Source organism: Balaenoptera borealis, assembly GCF_965194805.1.
Source record: "Balaenoptera borealis genome assembly, chromosome: 2".
Taxonomy (NCBI): domain Eukaryota; kingdom Metazoa; phylum Chordata; class Mammalia; order Artiodactyla; family Balaenopteridae; genus Balaenoptera; species Balaenoptera borealis.
In genome coordinates, this window is record NC_138867.1 from 31428468 (window position 1) to 31443583 (window position 15116).

The window sequence follows — 15116 nt, forward strand, 5'->3', positions numbered from 1 at the left end:
TAGTACTTGCATAGGGTAACCGAATAACTCTTACTTTTATCTCTCTACCGATAATATCAATTTAAGTGTCTTAATGCTCAACTTTCATTACAATTTGTTTCAACTCAATATGCCTACTTTCATAAACTGTTAAGTATTTTAGAGGCTTGGTTTTTTTTTCTTTTACTTTTATATGGGAAGCTCATTTTTCACTGTCTAATATGAAAGTATTATTCATGTTATTACTCATTTATGTAATGTAATTAAAGTATTGATTCACTTTTGTTTGCTATAATTTGTATTTACTTTCAATTTTCATATTTCCTACATACTTAAATTCCACTTTCTGTTTTGTTTGTTTCATTATTATTTTGCAGAACATGGTTGGAGAATGGACCTTACCAGAAGAAATGGTTGATAATTTACCACCCTCCAACAATTGCATATTGGGCCATGTGATTCACAGACTAATTGAAAGTTCTCTTCCTCCTCAAGTTGAATCAACAGTACCTGAGTTACCTTCATTTGCTATAAAAGGATGCGTGTTGGGGAAAACATTTAGTGGAAAAACTACTGCTCTAAAGTCTCTAGAGAAAAGTAAAATTTCTTTTTTGTTTGTGTTTTTTTCCTTTATTGGATTCTATTTACAATGACTGTAGCTGCAAATGGCTATGTCTGTAGAAAACATACATGAGAATCTGCAAATATATTGGGAAATTCTGTCATCAAGAATTTTGTAATAGGGTGATCACATAATTTATTGTCCAAGTCAGACACTTTTAGGAGTAGAGCTTCATAAATTGGGACTGTCCCAGGGAAACTCGGATATATGAGCTTGCTATATAATTATGATGCACAGTATAAAGAGAAATAATGTCTCAAACTTTACTTAAACTTTCATCATAGATTTTACTTTACCAATAGATGAAGTAGGAAAGTAATAACTTGTCACAAATAGAAAAGAAATCATGACTTCCCTGGTGGCGCAGTGGTTAAGAATCTGCCTGCCAATGCAGGGGACACAGGTTCAAGCCCTGGTCTGGGAAGATCCCACATGCCGCGGAGCAACCAAGCCCATGTGCCACAACTACTGAGCCTGCACTCTAGAGCCTGTGAGCCACAACCACTGAGCCCGCAAGCCACAACTACTGAAGTCCACACACCTAGAGCCCGTGCTCTGCAACAAGAGAAGCCACTGCAGTGAAAAGCCCGGGAACCGCAAAGAAGCGTAGCCCCTGCTCGCTGCAACTAGAGAAAGTCCGCACACAGCAACGAAGACCCAACGCAGCCAAAAATTAATTAATTAAAAAAAAGAAAGACAGGAAATCAACTTAAAATTATAAATGTTTTAATTCTTCACATTGAGTTCTTTCCCTTTAATGAACTTTTGGCTTTTTATCTAGAAGTTCTTTCAGTTAGAAGTGAAATCTTAGTTTTCCATCTATTTAATTAGTTTTTCTTCACTAATACGTACCTTTTACTGTTTTTACTGGAAAAATCAAAATTTTCACTGAGGCCAGTCTGTCTTGTAACAGTCCAAGGCAGAGAACAGTAAGTCATTATTGAGAGGTTAAATAGACCTCTTTAAAAGGCAGCCTAACAAAAGCTCAATGAGATACCACTCCACACCCTCTAGGATGGGTATAATTTTTAAAAATTGGGAAAAAAGTGTTGGTGAGGATATAGAGAAGTCGGACTCTCATACATTGCTGGTGAGAATGTAAAATGGTGTAGCCACTATGGAAAGTAGTTGGTGATTCCTCATTAAGTTAAATAAAAAATTACCATATGACCCCAGCAATTCCACCACTGGTATATACCCAAAAGGACTGAAAAGAGGTGTTCAAAAAAAACCATATGCAGGAAGGTTCATAGAAGCACTATTAATAATAGACAAAAGATGGAAACCATCCAAATGTTCATCACCTGCTGAATTGATAACAAGATGTGATATATCCATACAATGGAATATTATTCAGCCATAAAAGGAGTGAAATACTCTATGTGCTATGGATAGACTTTGAAAACATTAAGTGAAAGAGGTTGAACACAAAAGACCACATATTGTATGATTCCATGGATAAGAAACATCTAGAATAGGCCAATCCATAGACAGAAAGCAAATTAGTTGTTGGGGGTAAGGGTAGGGAGATAGGGAGTGACTGCTTAATGGATACAGGGTTTCCTTTGGGGTAATGAACATTTTCTGGAAAAAGGTAGTGGTGATGATTGGACAACATTGTAATGACCTAAATATCTCCGAATTGCATCTTTTAGAATGGTTAAAATGATTCATTTTATGTTATGTGAATTTTACTGCCATAGTAAAAAAACCAGCTTGATCCAAAAAACACTGCTGGGGCACCCTGAAGAGCGTACTCTAAGGGTGAAGCCAGCACAGAAGAACAAAGATGTCAATTTCCTAAATGAAAAGTTATTAATAAAATTGTCTTTTGCATTTTAGGCTTTCCTATTCAGGTACTTTCTATTGACACTCTCGTCCAAGAAGCGATCCAAGCATTTCACAACAATGAGAAGATCAGCGGAGCCCTTCAGAAAGCAGCTGAAGAAAAGGCTCTACCAGTTAGGCAAGAGAGTAGTAAAGAAAGCCAGGCAAGTGAGATTTTAGTTTTCTTTTCTTCACCTTGTACATTAGAGATTTCCAACTGGATGGCATCTAAGAGATCCTCTAGACCAGAGGTTGTCAGACTTTTCTGTAAAGGTCCAGAGGGTAAATATTTTAAGTTTTATGGGCCCAGAAGCAATATCGAGGATATTACATAGGTACTTACATAACGAGAGAAAATTTCAGCCCCCCTCTCCACTCCCCACATACATACACACACATCAGTTGGCCTAGGTGGGCCATCCCAGGTGGTGGGCTGGCTTTGTGCCCAGTTACCATCAGCTGGAGACATTCTCCTGAGGAAAGAGCCACCAGCTAGTAAGGCTGGTAAAGGGGTGGAGGGGCCCAATTGTGAGGGCTTGGAGAGGGGTGAGGTATGAGTGTTTTGGACGAGTTCACCACGTCACCAGCTGTCAGAATGGAGTTCCACTCCGGAGAGCCTGACAATGGCCAACAGCAAGTCCCCACCTCGTAGATGCAGCCCTGATGCCAGTCCTGGGCAGCAGCCAAGGAGGGTGCTGGAGAGGAGCAGACAGAAGGCGAGGGGGGCGCCTGGCTTGGTCCTCACAATGCTATCCTGTGGAGTGATGCCCAAAGACTGTGTAAAAACAGCCAGCCGATTTTGGTCCAGGGACCATAGTTTGCAGACCTCTGATCTAGACTAGTAGATCTCAGTTTTGAGGGGTGGCTGGTAGGGGAAGGTCTCTTACGGTTTACCTGCATTACCGTTTCCGTCAGTGTTGCATCTTGCTACATTATTACATAAAGATTCTAGGGCAGGAATTAGGAGAATGTGCCCCCCCCCCCGCCCCCCGAGAATCATGGTGTGGTCCAACCTGCTCATTTTAAAGGGAGACAGTAGAGACCCTAAGCATGAGTTGATTTGCTTGGGGTCAGAGGCTTGTTGACGGCTAGGCTGTGATTGGAATCCCAGATTCTAAATCCAGTACTCTTTTCCCTGCCTTATCCTGTTTCTGAAATTGAATAAATTAGTGGAGAATCTAATCCAGGTCATTTGCATGAGCTGCAAAATAAATACCATTTAAACGTGATTCTGGAAATAACTGGGAGAGTTTTTCTTCACGGTGGGCTGCCTCTTCTCTGTTGTGGTACTCTGTATTCTAATCAATAGGGTGATAGATAATGTACATGTTTTTCCTTTATTTCCCTTTTGGCTATGACTAACACCTCTAAGATTGTTCTTTCTAAGGTGGTTTTCCATAAACTCTACCTCTTTCTCAGCTTCCATTATACTTTCAAAATGGCAGTTGCTTTATTTTACATAGAAATTGAAAGACAGATTATACCATGGGTTACTATGTGTTTCTATAAGTACAATTATCAAATTTTGTTTGCTCCGGAACTCACTGAGTTCTTCTTAATATCATTAATGTTTTAGATAAAATAGTCTATGTTTTTAAACCCTACTTATAGACATAAAATTAAGAATGTTATTAAAATATGACAATGTTAAAATCTCTCCATGTGTGTTCGCGTGTGTTTCCTCCCCAAAGGACCTGCAAAATGTATTTTCAGCTGAAGCATTACCAGAAGATAAAAGCAGACTTAGTAAGTAAGATATCGAAACAAATAATCCATCATTTTCATGAGAGAGACAGATAGATGAACAGTAAGAGCACACGGATGTGAGCACAAACCAGCTGTCAGGGAAAGAAAGGGGAGACGGGGAGGGAGGCACGCCTGTCTACATGGTCACGTGACAGAGACAGCAAGATAAACCCAGACATCCCTAACCACTGTCTACAACTGGGGGTAAGAGATGACAATTTCAAAGGAATCTTCTCACACCCCTTCAAGTAGCTGCTCAGTTTTGCTGTGGTTTTGAAAACAGCCAGGCTAAATCATCGTCACTCTTCCTGGCTTTGCAGGCAGACAGTAGTTTATGGTTTCTTCTCACCTATGCAGCTGGGGGGAGTACTGCTGTGCTCTCTGCACGCTGCTGCTTTGTTCACTGTGATGAGGGAGGCTGCGGCTCTGTCTCTTCCACCCACCTGAGCAGTGGTTCCTTAGATAAAGCTAAGTTTATTCCCAGCCTTGGGCAAAGCAAATAGAACCAAGCTTCCCAAACCCAATGAAACGTTACCTCCCTTAGGATCTGGGCTTTAGTCCTTCAGATCCTTGGTAGAACCATTGAAGGAAAACAATTTTAAATCTTAAATATCTTTTCTGTTTGTGCTAGTAAGGCTTTGCCACATTCAATCATTGCCTCATATTCTAGCATAAAATCGGTTGCTTCTGTGCCATCACCATTCTTGCTATCACCTTTGGACAATGTGCACATTTATTATGAGCAGGCAACTCCACCAGAGCAGTCAAGTTTCACATACTTTAAAAGAATATAACCTGTCCCTTGTTTCAGTTATTTGTGTCTTACAAGATAATTTTAATTGATTTTTTAAACTATCTAAGTATACTTTGTGACATATTCTATTAGAGAAGTCCAGTAAATTACAAACAGACTCTGAAAACTTATTTTTTTTGTGGAATTTAACTAAAAAACCCTCTGACTTCTAGAGTTTTCCACTTTCAGAAGTGTTTGTTACCTACAACTTGATAATCCAGGAAAGTAAAAACGTAACAAATTAACATCTTAATGACTTCTCTTGAGATCTTGGCTTGTTTTCCGAAAAGAGAACCCAAACTATGTTAAAGTATTTCTAATGATATTGTTCTGAGTGAGCCATACTGGAAGGAAGTAGAAAACACCAAACCACACAGTGGCCAGGACTTAATGTTGCGGAATGAAGGTAAACGCCATGCTGTGCTGATGCTTTTACTCCTTTCCTCTGAGTATCTCAGGCATAGCTGAATCCAATAACCCACATGTCCAAAGCCGTAGACGGTCAAATGTTAACATGGTTGTTAGCTGTAAATACCGGAGTATGTTCTTACCACTTTTTCTATTGCTAGGTACCAATACTAGAAAAACACCAAAAGCTGAAGAAGTCGTAGCAAGTGAGAGTTTCTCTGAAGTAAGTACTATAACCTAACTTTGGCTACTAGTGTATTGAAATGTGTTTTGATTCATAGCCTTTTCACAGCATTTTCATCTTCAAATGAAATGAAATAGCAATGTGCTCCTCTTTGGTTTAAGATAAATCTGATGGTGAAATTAGCTAAGCCTGAATTTACTTGATATTTGTTATATTCTTAATATTCTTTGAATCTAAAGCAGTGGAAATTGCTTTCAGTTTTGCCAGGTAAGAAAGTAAACACATGCTTTTAAAAAGTTTAGACTTATGCCAAATTTATATTTATGTATTTTTCTTTATCACTTAATTTATGACTTTTATTTCCTTTCACAATTTCTTTACCTTTAAAGATTTTTTTTCCAGAATTTATCCTTAGACTTACTGTTGACTCTGCAGAATTTTTTATTAATCCCTGAAAAAATATTTACAACAATCTACAGGCTATTGCTTCTGATGCAAACTAATATTTCTATATATAGTATTGCTTTACTGTATATTGGAAACATTTTTGATCATCAAATAGAACGGTCAGATTAATCAAGTGGGATTTTATTAAATAAAACTAAAGGAAATAAATAAAAGTGTATTTGATTACCTTTATTGTTTGTTTCATCAAGGAAACCAGTTCCATAATATTTTAGATTTCAAAACTGCTTAAAGATAGAAAACGTTTTGGAAGAATATACAGCAACCTGTACATGTGGTGACCTATGGGGAGAGAAATGGGTTTAGAGAAAGTGATAAAGGGGGACTTATAATTTTTACTCTGTGTATTTTAAATGTAAATTAGCAGAAAGACTAAGTATATTTTTATATTTACATTTATTGAGTTACAAATCCCCCAAATTCCATATTCAATTCAGTTCAAAGGGCATACTTTGTTCCATGCATTGTTGTAAAGGGGGAGTGGATATGTCAGTGAACAAAAAAGACAGGGTTCCTGGACTTTATGGAGTTTACATTCTAAAAGATGGAATGAGATAATAAACCATAAACACACAAATAAATGAATTATATGAACCATTAGATGGTGATGATGCCATCAGAAAAGAAAAAGTAGGGTAAGGAGATCACCTTGAGAGAGTGAGATTTAAGCAGATTGAAAGAATCACCCACTGGATCTGGGGAACCATTTCAGGCTGCCAGAATAGCTGGACGACAGTCTTGAGGCAGAAAGGTGGTTGGCCAGCAAGGTGGGGGAAGAGAAGGGATGAGGTTAGAGAGATGAGTGGAAAGGGAGAAGAATCAGGGCAGCCAGAGCCTTATAGGCAATGATGAGGACATTGGGAGTAAAGGAGGAGCCTTTGCAGGGTTTTCAGTAGAGACAGAGTATCATTTGACTTATAAAATGCTCACTCTGGTGACTGACTCTATTTCAGAATAGGCGCTAGGGATGTTCCTGTGGATGTGGAGTAGCTTAATTAGACTAGCCTTCCTACAGATAACAATACAAAGGCTGGACAAAATACAAAAGCTAATAATCTGAGGGCCTGAAGCAGGCAACAAAAAAGCAAACAGCAAAAACCAGGCAGAAAATATATGGGATTTGACCACTGACAGAAGAAAACTTCAGTGGGCGAAAGCCAGGCTTATGCAAGTTACCCCAGAGGACATGCCACGTCTGCGTGCCATGAGTGGTTAGAACCCGAGCAGAAAGCCCTAATCTCTTTGATTAAGATACTAGAGAATGAAGTTTGGGGATGCCAGAGCAGCTGATAATTAAAGAGGAAGATCTTGGAAAGGACGGAGCCAGAGGAGGAGCCCCGAAATCTGCATATACATTTTCCTTAAACGCTTGGCTGATTCCAAAATTGTGCTAAACGATCAGTGTCTTCACCAGAGAACACGACCATTTAATTTTTTTCCCTCCAAATATTTGGAATCTGACTTTTAAATCAGCTGTCCCCTACCACTGTTTATTTTCACAGCTCACTGTGCGTGCTCAGCTTGGTGCAAAATCAGAAGAGTTGCTGAAGAAAGGAAAGAGCATATCTGATATGTTGCTAGCCAGCATCATGGTAAATGCTATTAAGTATGTATCACACTTTTCTCTTTTATATCTATTTAATATGTCCTTTATCAAATAGAGTTGTATAAAGAATAATACAGAAATATTTTTATGTTCAGCATCTAATGAATTTACCTAAGTAAACACAGCAAGATAAAGATAAATTTTGTGATTTACATGTCTATATTTCACTCCCCCCCCACCCTTCACCAACCTTGACTTCATTCACCCAGATGTGAATTCAGGTTAAGTTCTATCCCGTGTGGGGAATTCAAGGAGACATTAGATACTTGGAAAAGCCAAGGGACAGATTTTGGAGAAGGGAGACCCTAACTATGTGGTCACGGGCCAGTGTGCTTCCTCATTTTGTGTTTCTGGAGGAGGAAGTGACCCCTGTGACTCAAAGGCTGGGCAGTGAAGGGTAGGAAGGCCATGAGAAAGTAGAGGTTGCACAGGCAAGGACTCACATATATGCATAGCACAGAGATGATGTGCAATAAGGGTAAAGAAAAAATTTAAGTAGGCTATAATATTGTAATTCCTCCTTTCTAAGGATAGAGGATTCTCCTCAGCCCTCCTTTACAATACAGAAAAGAGAGAAATTAAAAGAATCCATAGGGGTTCTGTTGATCCGTGTAATAAAGAAATGAGGCTGAACAGGCTGGAAAAAGGAATCAACAAGGCTCCTGTTGCAGGGTGTTGCAGAGCTTCGAGTGAGTGAGGGGTTTGGGGTAGCTGTGCTACCTGGGAAACGTTAAGACTGAGAGATGTGAGAACAGGAAGTTTTGGAGAAGTTTTGCCGGGCATCTGGAATGGACTCCCCCTTTAGAGTTTTCTTAAGAGACCTCATTAAAGATTTAAGTTGCCTCTCAGTTGTAATGTATCTTGGACTGATTAGTCCAACAGTGCAACACTGAAGAAACTGGGCCACAGTGATGCTATTCTCAAAGCTGGAGTCATTCTAATAGTTGCAACATTTTTCAGTACTGGAATAAGCCTTGGGAGTCCTTGTTCAAAGAAAATTGTATACGAAAAGCATCAGCTATAAAGCAGATCTTAGCTGTGGTTTCACTGAAGTTGGAGCGTCTACATCCCCTCCCCAGAACTCCACTACCCTCCCACCACCGCCACCACTACCGTCATCCCCTCTGCCCCTGAGGCACCATTAGAGAACAGTCATCAGTTTGACATCCTTTCATTTAGTCCAAATGCGTCCTTTTTCAGTGAGGAAAGGAAGGCACGTGGCAGCTCAGTTAGGCAATCCAGTCACGTATCTGGTTAGTGGCGTAGCCAGAGCCAAAGCCCAGGTCTCCTCACTCCCTGTTGTCTGGTGTCCTCACACTACAGCGTGACAAGTGTGGCCCTGACCTTCTCCTCCCTCTGAAGTAGCTCCTGAGACTGGAGGTGGGAGAAGAGGTCCCTCAGACCTGGTAAAGTGCTCAAGAAATTTCTCTCCTCTAGCTGAGGCCAATGAATCAACAAACTCATTCTGTGAAGAATCCTTACCACACTCTGGACAAATTATAAAAGCAAAATGTAGGCTTTCCTTGCTCTTCATAGCCTAGTAGGAGTAATAAAAGCAGTGACCTGAAGGCAGCTTGATACTGCAGAAAGATCACTGGATTTGGGGTCACTTGCAATTTTATGATTTTGAACAAGTAATAAAACCTCTCTGAACTTTGGTTTTCCCCCTTCTTCCTTGCCACACTGATAGAAGGGTCATGTACAGGCACCAAAGCAGACTTCCAAGCCTTTAGAAAGGGATTCTAATTGTTTAAATGAGTTCCAACAGAGAAAGAAATGAAATCATAACATTTTATCCAAAAATCAAAATCTTAATCTTACATAATTGAAGCGTTTTGGAGAGCAAAGTTGAAGTTTTTTTTCCAATTTAAAGAACTAAAATAATTCTTGGAGCACCTATTCTCTATAGAGGATGCTGCACTGAGTACAAAAACCAAAGAAATGACCCGTGCCCTTTAGCAACTTATAATCTAACTGAGATAAAGAAGACTCACTTGAATTTTTCTGTCAAGAAATATAAGAATTACAAATCGTGTGGTGAAGTGAATGAGGGTCCAGAGGAGTTCAGATCAGGCTGTTATGACTCCATGCTGGATTGGGTGGGGTAGGAAGAAATTTCCAGGTTGGCGATGTGAGTATCCACCATATGCTACACTCTGTGCTGGGTTCTTAAAATGCGTCATTTCAGTTCATCCTCACCAGCATCTTGTGAGGTGTGTTATGTTATCCCGCTGTATAGATGAGGAAATTGAGGTTTTAAAGAGGAACAGCCTATGAACACAGCCAGGAAGTACAATTTATACTCACATAACAGTGAGGAGATTGGTGTGTTCAAAGTGAATGGTTCAAAATTGTGAGAGAAGAAGTTATAAGGAAGTAAGCTGTGGCCAGTTCATTTTAAATACCATGTTATGGCCTCTAGAATAGATTTGGAGGGCAGCAGGGACCCACAGAAGGATTTTGAGCAAGGGAGCGATTGTGGTACATTAGGAAACCTAATTTTGGCTGTAAAGAAATAAAATTCATGCAGAAGGAGGTTACAGTGAAATTGAAAGAAAGATAAAGGCAAGATTCACTGTGTTATTTCTGAAGAATTTGCGTCTATCAAAATGTTAATTATTTGTCCTTTCCTAATTTAGTCAGATACCTATATATAAAGGCTGGGTCCTGGATGGCTTTCCAATGACATTAAACCAAGCGAAGCTTCTGGAGGAAGCCCTCACAGGCTGCAACAGAAACGTCATAGAACTGGAGGGAAAGAAATCACAAATATCCACGTTGGCTGTTGACCCTACAACTTCCAGAGAAGTGCCTCTTCCCCCTTCTGCATTTGATTTTGTCATGTTATTAGATATTTCAGATAATTCCTCACTGAATCGCATGAATGACATCATGGGTAAGCTGGACACCTTTTTTAAAATATTCTTTTCTATAATTCAGAGCTCTTTATTTTTCTTTGCCTGAAATGGTGAATATTCCCATTCAGGGCCTTCAGGAGAAGGCCCTTTACAATTATAAGTGGATAATAAAGAATCCATTTCAGGCTTCCAAAGAATTACCTAGTACAGCACAGTTGCCTCCTGGGTTTCCGTCAGTGTTCAGCACTGTAGCCCAAGCCCGGAGCTCATGGAGAATTCCATGCCAACTACAAGCATCTCATTCAACACTTCCATCAAATTGGCAGCTCTCCTGGCCCAGAGGCGCCCTCCTTTTCGAGGCTTGCATACGTGGAGGAGCTCCTTGTAGCTATCTAGTACATCTTAGTGTGCCACCCAAAGTGAAGTTCATGAACCACACTGGTGCTGCAAGCAAGCACCTGATAACAGCCTTCCCTTGGATTGCGTGTTAACTGAGGAGCAGGTATCAGTTGGCTGCAGTCCTTCCACACTAGGGTCAAATAGTCTTGCCAAGATTCATGGTTTATTTAACTACTTTTCATTGTTGAAATGAAAATATTACTTTATTCCACAAATTCAGTGGTTATGGGTAAAAGCACATATTCTTGAACCCTGGCTTTCCAGGTTATTAGGCATTTGACCTTGGGAAAAGTACTTCATTCTTCTAAACCTCCATTTCACATCCTATATAATAGAATGCTTCATTGTATTGTTTTGGATATTAAAGGAAAACTGTTTCTTTACTCACAACACTTCTGACACCAAAGGTGTGTGGGTTTTCCATAGCACCCTGTTCTCCAGTTCTTGAAAAACACGAACTGGGGGTCCTATAATTTAGGCTAATTCTGGCCCTAACTCCCCAGAGTTATCACAGGTTTTCACAGGTTAAGGGCTCAGTCCCACAAGACTTCTCGCCACTTCAGATGCCAGTCTCACGTAGTGGATCCCCAGGTTACCCACACTCCTGTCTGACTTGACTACAAATTGGGGGTTTCCATGACCCCTCCTCAGGTCTGATAATATTCTGTAATGACTCACAGAACTCAAGGAAACACTTTACTTACTATTACTGTTTTATTATAAAGAATGCCATAAAGGATACAAATGAGCAGCCAGATGAAGAGGTACATAGTGCAAGGTCTGGAAGAGTCCCAGGCTCAGGAGCTTCTATGCTCATGGAGTTTCGGGGGGGGATGCCACACTCCTGGCACATGGGTGCATTCACCAACCCACAAGCTCTCTGAATCCCTTCTTTAGAGTTGTTATGGGGGTTCCATTATGTAGGCATGACTGACTAAATCATTGAGCGTTGGTGATCAGTCTCTAGTCCCTTCCCCTCCTTAGAGATCAGGGGGTAGGACTGAAAGTTCTAGCCCTCGAGTCACTTGGTTTCTCAGGCAACAGGGTCCTACCATCCAAGAGTCACCTCTTTGGCATAAACTCAGATAAAGTTGAAAGGGGCATATTATGAATTTAAAAAAAATGCTTCTTTTACCTCTATCACTCAGGAAATTACAAGGATTTTCAGAGCTCTGTGTCAGGAGCCAAAGTCCAAATATATATTTCTTATTATATCACAATATCACAGGTATTAAATGAGATAAATGTTAAACATTTAGGATAGAATCTGGTACATGATACTAGACACATAGTATCCACTAGGAAAAAAAGTGGAAGACCTTGAAATGAACAAAAGATTATTGGATATCCTTTCAATAGAAGGTTGAGTATTGTCTTTTGGACTCCGAGGAGTATCTGGTTTCAGAGGGGTCTATGCCTTTCATTGGCTTTGACTCGGCTTTTCTGTAACTATAAATTGTAGGAGACTAATAGTAATTCAAATGATTCTTGTTCATGGACATGCAAATGAATTTGATTTAATTAAGATAAAATTAATTTCTATAATTTGAAAAGATGATTCCAAATATTACATTGCTGTATACACAGTAACCAGTCTTTCATCTATTACCATCTATTTCAGCATTCCTGACTACCTGTAAATGGGTCTGTTATTCAGATTGTCATTTGTACTAGTTGTAACATCACATCTTACTGGTTCCCTCATTACTTGAAAAATTAGATGATGTCATTTTACATTTGTTTGAGTGTCTTGATTTTACCTTTTTAAAAAACTGCCCTTTAACAAATGGTAACATCATTCTTTCATTATTGCTGTTACTACTAACACAATGACATTCGGAGCTAGGAGAGACTTAGGGGATCATCTATTTCAGTGCCTTTATTTATCGGTGGAAATTTAAAGCATGAGCACTTGACTCGTCCAAGGTCACACTCTTCCTTATTTTGAGTTTGTATAATTTTGAGATCTTCCTTTCATTGTTTAGTTAAATAAAATGACAAAGCCATTAGATATGACCTCAGCTGTTGAGCCCAGTAGCTTAAACTGGATGCTGTCCATCAGATCTCAAAAGGGAGAATTTACTTCTCTACATACAAGGGAGCTATGCTGACAGTAGTGATGATTCTGCTTGTTCAGCCAAATTCTCATCCCTGTTCAGGATCATCTGACGATTGGCAAAGAATACTGCAATCCATGGCCATCTACTGACAGAATAAGGCCCTGAACTCAAATCAGTCTGACTTGCTTTCAAGATATGACGAGTTATTAAGTACACACAAAGACCTGTGGGTGAGATGGTCCCTGAAAGCTGATTATAATCCTACAAGGGCCTTAGAAATTTTGCCTACTCTCTTGAGGATCCCTAGGAAACATTTGTTGTGTGTTTCAAAAAATAGAAGGAAACCAATTGGCACAAATTTTTCAAGAAATCTACTCAATCCAGTTTGAGTTCTTTCAATTCCCTATCAAAATTACATGACAAATGGTTCTGGAAAATTTATCAAAGCTGATGTTAGCATCTAACTAGTTTAATTTCTTAATTCTAGACCACTTACTTATAACTAGCCTCAGAAATGCCCTTTATTCACTATGACAGGGAGAATTATTTTTTGTCAAGTTTTTTGTACATATACACATAAATAATCTTACTTATCTACCCTCAGAACTTAGTGTTAAAGCACAATTAATTTTTTTATTTTTATATGTATTTCTAATCATATATATTCTAGGTCTGAAGTGAACTGAGCCAACTACTAGATTAGGTTCTTCTAAATCACAAAAACTAGTATGAAATCATTGAGTTTATAGTTCTTACTTGTTTTGGTCAGAACTCAGTAGGCTAAATATGTCCACAACTTTGAAAATCTATCTGCAGCTTTTATGTTCAAGTATTTTAAGTTAAGATAAAGTGTGATTCTTACATATCTTAAGATTTTTCTTTTTTAGAATATAAGATTGGAATGGCCATTGAAAGATCACTTTGCCAATTTGCTCTCCTCATCTTAAGCAAGACCCCACCTGAATTCTTTTGGACAGATGAAATTCTATCCTTCAAAAATATCTTGTTCATTCACATATTCATTTATTATTTATTGTGTGCTTGCTAAATGCCAGACACTGTGATTGGCACTGGTGATACTGTAATAAAGAAGAAATGGATCCTGCCTTCAAAGAATTTAGTGGAAATTGTAGCTAAGGAACCAAGGAGTTATAGTATTGAGTTGTACTTCCAACACGGCAGCCAATAGCCACAGGTGGTTATTTAAATGATTTAAAATTAATAAATTAAAAATTCAGTTCCTCAGTCACACTGACCACATTTCATATACGTATGTGACTAATGGTTACCATACTGGACAGCACTGATGCAGAACATTTTCATCATCTCAGAAAGGTCTGTCTTATCAGATAACACTGTTATAGAGTGATGGGAGCTAAAAGGGTGCCACTAGTAAATATTTATCTAACATTTATAACATGCCAGGAACTGATAGTACAGAAATGAAGGGCAAGTCCCTGTCCTCAAGTAGTTGACAAAGTAGTGGGAGAAGAAACAAAAGTAAGCTGATTATTATAATATAGTCACTTATATGCTATACTAGGTGAACCCAGCATGGGAAGAGATTTACCAGACCAAGACAGGGAGGAAGGGCGAGGGAATCGGCAAGCAGGGTCTATCTAGAGAACAGCAAGATTATCATTAGGACGGAGAGGCAGCAGGGTGTGGAAGAGTGACAGAAATGAGCCTGGAGGGTAGGCAGGGGCCAGCTGAAATGTCTTGCCCCAAGTTAAGGTGTTTGAACTTTATCCTGAAGCCATGTGAGGTCACTGAATTCTATTAAAGCTGAGATTTAATGCAATTCAATATGCTTTTCGTAATGGTCATTCTAGCTGCAGTGTGGAGGATGCATTGGAAGGGGAGTGAGATTGGAAGCAATGAAATGAGTTATAAAACTATCACCATCTGAAAAGCAACAAAGGCATTAAGACAGCTAGAGAGGCAAGGTAGAAAGAGTCAGCTTCAGGTGCTATTTAGGGGGAAACTATAGAACTTACTGATCCGTTGGGATGGGGGCATTCATTTTGTTGTGAATTTAGTGCAGGGAGAACAGGGTGACTTCAAGTTTCTGACTGGCACAACTTTTTGAATGATAATACCATTCACTTAGACAATATGGAAAGAAACACAAGAGTTTCTTTAGGGGCATGTTGAACTTGAAGTACCTGG

General features: G+C 39.2%; 1 protein-coding gene across 2 annotated transcripts in view; it reads left to right on the forward strand.

Annotated features, from left to right (window-relative positions):
* Nucleotides 1-15116, forward strand: part of SPEF2 (sperm flagellar 2) — a 185125-nt gene that overhangs the window by 64387 nt on the left and 105622 nt on the right. For both annotated transcript variants that reach the window (XM_082382147.1, XM_082382148.1), the window contains exons 10-15: nt 357-576; nt 2444-2592; nt 4120-4174; nt 5537-5598; nt 7527-7630; nt 10270-10526. In XM_082382147.1, the coding sequence (XP_082238273.1) occupies nt 357-576; nt 2444-2592; nt 4120-4174; nt 5537-5598; nt 7527-7630; nt 10270-10526 (847 nt within the window). The remainder of the gene's footprint in view (nt 1-356; nt 577-2443; nt 2593-4119; nt 4175-5536; nt 5599-7526; nt 7631-10269; nt 10527-15116) is intronic.